Source organism: Colletotrichum graminicola (genome assembly GCF_000149035.1).
Source record: "Colletotrichum graminicola M1.001 genomic scaffold supercont1.32, whole genome shotgun sequence".
Lineage (NCBI taxonomy): Eukaryota > Fungi > Ascomycota > Sordariomycetes > Glomerellales > Glomerellaceae > Colletotrichum > Colletotrichum graminicola.
Genome location: NW_007361036.1, coordinates 173,781 through 179,181, shown reverse-complemented (window position 1 = coordinate 179,181; position 5,401 = coordinate 173,781). Strand labels below are relative to the sequence as shown.

At 54.7% G+C, this 5,401-nt stretch overlaps 1 protein-coding gene across 1 annotated transcript; it reads left to right on the top strand.

Annotated features, from left to right (window-relative positions):
• Positions 1-3,421: 3,421 nt before the first annotated feature.
• Positions 3,422-5,173, top strand: GLRG_07715 (SET domain-containing protein; the record flags this gene model as incomplete). The annotated part of the gene is made up of 1 exon (XM_008098274.1): positions 3,422-5,173. The coding sequence occupies one exon, from the start codon at positions 3,422-3,424 to the stop codon at positions 5,171-5,173; it is 1,752 nt and encodes a 583-aa protein (XP_008096465.1).
• Positions 5,174-5,401: the final 228 nt, after the last annotated feature.

The following is a 5,401-nucleotide window of genomic DNA, read 5'->3' as shown; positions in this document are numbered from 1 at the left end:
ATGTACTTGAGTTTCGACGAATATGATTATTCACGGACTCGACTTCATGTTTTATTGCTAGAGCCGGATATTATGGCGGCCGAGATCACCAAGGATTGATAAGGCATGTCACTTAAGGAAAAGCTACCGAGCTTGGAGGACCAGCCAGTCGCTGAGGAGTATAATTATGACTCGGATGCTCTTAGCCTAACGAGTACAAGATCATCGTTAGCAGCCCACCATGAGGTATAGTCAGCCAATAGCCTGCGAGCCTGAGTCGTAATTTACGTAGCCCTCAACGCGCGTTCCGACAATCGTCACGCGACTGGGGTTTCGGCCTCACCGACAGCATCGTCTGAGTGCGGATCTGTATGCCTGACATGCGTCGCTGCAGATGGTGTCGGGTCATGAATACTCTGTCCACGAAATGCATGCCGCAAGAAGTATCTGTAGGGGGCCAACTTGGCGTATAGCGAGAATTCCCGGCGCAGGTCTGCTATCCTGTCCACCCTGAGGGTTTATGGGCTCCTGATAAACTTCTGGGGAATTGCAAATTGGAGTTGACTTGATCAGGAGGTGCTGGAGTTGGATGAGTTTGGATGACAGGGCACTCTGATTTGCAATCCTCTGCCCACTCGGCTCTTCTGTCTGAGCACTTGAGCACTGGTGCACGCTAAACTCATCTTCGGGGGCCGGGCACCCGGGTTAGGTAGTAGCTCATGCCACGCACCGCTGGTTGGCTCTGTGCGTTGGATAACTAAAGATGAATTGTCAATAAGCTGAGTTTCTAGGAACGTGCCAGATGTATCATATCGTGACACCGGGCGAAAAGGTCTCGCCCAAGCCCATTATCTCGTAACCTTTTTAGGAATCCAAGTCGACCGCTGAACGACGTTGAACTTTTCGGGCCCTGGCGCGGTCTGCTTATATACCTTATCCCATTGAGTGCCAAGTGACCTCACATAACCTCGGACCAATAAGACTTCAGCAATCCAGGCTGACTGTCCAATAGCTGTCAGTAATTGTTTACAGAGACCCCCTTTTGGGTTATGTGAGGTCATTTGGCACTCAATGGGATAGTAGTTGATACTATAATGACTTGTAATTATGCCCTTTCTAGGGCAACAAGCGATGGTTAGTGCGTAAGCTAGGCACAGGAGCTGTTTAAACAGGAAAATCAAAGTTGGTCAACCGAGCGTTGATGGGCTTGCGGGACTATCCCTGCAAGTTTTCTGTTAGCTTTGTACGACCTCGGTAACGAGCAGTGAGATTGTCGAACGACTCAGCGCCAACGATGAAGTTGACTAGTCTTGTATGGTACTATCACCTTGTAGCAACCAGACACATGGGCCTGTGAAACTTTCTTAGCGGCACATCTCGGCGCGATCCGATTAAACGTAGGTAGGGCTTTTATTGTATACGCCCAGATGTTTATTGAATAAAGGCAGCCAAAACCGTCGGTGGGGTTGCTGAAATAGGAAGACATAGTTTATATGATTACCAAGGTTGAGCCTGGTTTCTTGAGATGCTTCCGCCCCAAAAGATACACCTGAAACCACAATTGCCCGAAAAAGAACTTGAGGTGAGGCCGACTAAGCGTGAATGATGGAGAGGTCCAGTAGCTTCATTCACAGTGACCACGGTCAGGATTTCGCCGAAAACCTGAATCAGGCGACATCCTTCAAGGCCACCGGAAGAGTCCTCCGTCATCTTGGTTTATACTAACCATTAGGTCAAGAAAAAGGTTCCCGGGCAGAATGCCGTGATGAATTCGTTGGAAGCCAGCACTTGATAAAGAAAGAGATTTGTGGCTGGGCTAGAACCTGGTTAATACAGGTATCGTTCTTGGGCAGAGAATGACGTCGGCTAGCAGAAGCCGCGCAAACTCTATTTGTATGACGTCGTATGTTTTTTTCCCCTTTCCAATTCATTGTTCCGAGTCTTGAGCCGAGTCTTGTGCCCTGAATGATATGTACGTCCAGCAATGAATTGGTGTTGCCGTCACTGACAAAAGGCTGGCATGAGGAACGAGTGTAATGGATTCGTTGGAGCACGATGACTCTGGCTTGCGGCAACACCGGAGTTGCAAACCTCGAACCTTTTTTTTTTTTTTTTCTCTTCTAAACTGACTTTCGACCAAGAAGACGGGAGGAGCCACCACTTCGCCCTTCTATCGAGCCCGTTCGCAAATGTGGCTGTGATCACGTTGCAGCTAACAAGGGAACCATTAAACTGTATGATGCCGAGACGCACCGTCTGCCCAGTCCCAGCCCCTGCCGGCTTGGAAATTCTGCCCACGCAGCAAATGGCCGTGTCTGCCCATCGACTATCCCTGCTGGACCAAGTTAGGCCGGCGTTTGAAGGGCTAGACTCTGGCGTCTTGCCCTCCTCCTCGCTCTGCGTCCTGCCGCTACTCGCTCGCTCGGATGATGCCCCTCGCACCACACCCACCGAGCCACGGTGCACACCACCCAGATACCTACAGGTACTCGGCCATAATACACACGGTAAACACCCATAGACCAAGACATGTCTGGCTGATCCATTTGGCACAAGTCGACCCCACCCCCGAAGCAAGACGGGGAGGTAGGTGGACCCTGAATATCTATCTCTTACATACTATTATCCTGTTCTCTTCTCCGCCATTAAAACGGTGCCGGCCTCCCACACTAGACCGTTGAAAGCCAGTGCCTGGTGCTGCCACGAAAAGCAGGCCCAAGTCATGATACCCAGTGTTTGACGGGTTGACCACGAACGAGACGAGCTCTGGCCCGTCTCTTCTTAGACAGTTTCTTTTACACGTTTCCCTCCGCTGTCGGCATCGTTTTCAGCCCTTTGGTTTTCCGCGGACAACCGCCCTGATTGTCAGAATTCGGCAAGTTAGGCTCTATAGTGCGAAAGGGACCTGCTTTTATCCTTCATCTTTATTCTACTTTTTACCCGTCAACTATCTTCCCTCGGCCAGCTCCAACCGCCAGCACCGGACCATGGCATCACCTGAGGAGCAAATGGACTCTCTGCGTGAAAGCTTTGCTACCTGCAAAATACCATCCGTGCCCGCTCGCTACGGGATTATTCCTCGGGTAACCTGGTGAACCCAGTGCTCCGGTTTGAAGCATTCATCCAGGATGGCGAGCCCGGGAACCAGGGGAACTCACCCCGCTCTCCCGTTGTTTCGGTAAGCCTTCGTCTTCTTTCTGTTTGTTATTGAGGGCCGAACCGCGCTGGCGCCAAGGTGCGGTGTCCGCCCCCCCCTCCTCAAACTGATGGACTCCGTTGCACGGTAGCATAACACAAAGTCATCGGCCAATACCTACACAAAAAAGCGATTACCATGCAACTAATTATTGTTCATGGGCTTTTTGTTTTCCTATTGTCAAGCGCGGATAGTGATTGCTCGAAACGGGTTTCGGCTAATAATATGTAACCAAACCCTCAGAAAATGGTAGATCTGTCTGGCATTATATCACAAAATGCAGCAAACAGCCCGAATACGAGCAACCTCGGAAGAGAGACTATCGAGAACAAGACTCCTCCTACCTTTAGCACACAGACGACGATAGCAGAAGGCCCGTCAAGCAGCAGCCAGTATAACACACTTGTACTAGCACAGAGGGCGCCGTCACAAGGGCCGGAACTACAACCGCAGCCCGAAAGACCCGATCCGGCCTCGCAACGAAGAGGAACGGGAGCCCTACGGCCTCTCCAGGGAACCGGCCGGGTGATGGAGGATGAACCAGAGAGCCAGCGGCGGATGCAGGTCGCGAGCAACTTCCCCAAGCGCACAAAGACCGTGGCGTCGGACCCCGTCTTCATCCCGCAGCAGTCCTCCATTGAGAAGTTCGTCATCAGCATCTGGGAGCAGATCCACGGCGGCATCAGCCTGGACCCCCAGAGCCTGCTCGAACAGTGGCAGCTGACGGCCACGGCCGCGACGGCGACCATCAACAACGCCGGCAAGATCCACGTGCCCGAACAGCTCGAGCTCGGGCTGCTCCAGGCGCCGGCGGCGAATGGGACGATGGCCGACATCGACATGGAGGGGACCTTCAACCGCAGCAACATCTTCTGCCGGAAGGTCACGCAGGCCAGCCGCGCATGCCGCTCGATCGAGGTCATTGTCCAAGCGCGGTGGATCGAGCACTTTGACTCGTACGTCGAGCTGCTCGCCATCACGAACCCGGGCATGTCCCCGACCAAACGGCGCAAGGCGGCGCTCATCGAGGCGTGCAACGACTTTGGGTGGTCGGAGAAGGAGCTGCGGAACAAGATGGCCATCTGGCGCGGCTACAAAGAGATCAAGGACGCCGGCGGGTGGGCGGCGTTGGTCTTCGCCGGCATGGGTCTCTACCGCTTCTGCAAGTACCGCGTCGGCTTCAACTCGGACAGCATGCAGCGGCTCCGGTGTCTGCGGCCGCGGATCGAGGTCGCCGCGGACACCCTGCACCCCACATGGCGGCAGCTGCTCATGATCGTCGGGGAGCCGGCCCAGCGGCGCTTCAGCGGACACCCTCACGACTGGGTGGTCCGGCAGGACGGATCGGATCCCGTGCCGCTCCGGTCGACATATCTAGAATACGATCCCTACTTCAGCTTCGAGCAGCTGGAACACTCCGTCATGGACATGAGCGCGTGGGGGACCGAAGACCCGCGATGGGTGCCGCCCATGAACGCGGTGGCGTGCGTCCAGGGGAAGCACACATGTCACCTGTGCGGACAGGAGCAGTCCGAAGACCCCAAGATCAACTCCTGCTACTGTTTCCCGACGCTCTTCGGGTCCGGCGGCCGCAGCCCGTGTCCCGTGCAGGTGTTCCGCACGCTAAACGGGTGCAACAATGGGCTGATGGCGCTTTGCCCCTTCGACCGCGGGGCGGCGATAGGAGAGTTCGTCGGCCTCATCACCAAGGGTCTTCAGAACATGGACGTCATGGACAGCTCGGCCGGCATGCGGGCTTATCAGATCTGGCAGGGCCGGCAGGGCAACTTCACCAGGTTCGTCAATCACAGCTGCAAGTCCAACGCGCAGTTCCAGCGGTTTGTTTGGATGAGCACGCAGCGCATCGTCCTGGTGAGCAAGGGTATCGAGGCCGGGCACGAGATCACGGTGGACTACTCTGGGAGCTACTGGCGCGGCCTAGACAAAAACTGCCTCTGCGGGGAGTCGTGCTGCCGGTACAGAACTGCGCCACGGTGACGATGCTACCCCAGGCGCGAGGACGAAAAGGATCATGACTAAAATGGCCAACGTTCTGCGGTGCGGGCTTGGGATTAGTCTTTGGGGCGATTAGGAAGTGGACTAACGCCACGAGATACCTCATTTCCGGTAGTTGATCGATCCGAAGCCTTTACCGCTTCCCAAACCAGTTCGTGGTACACCAGAATCATCTGAAGTAAACCATCTACCTGGGCACCGTCCTCCCCC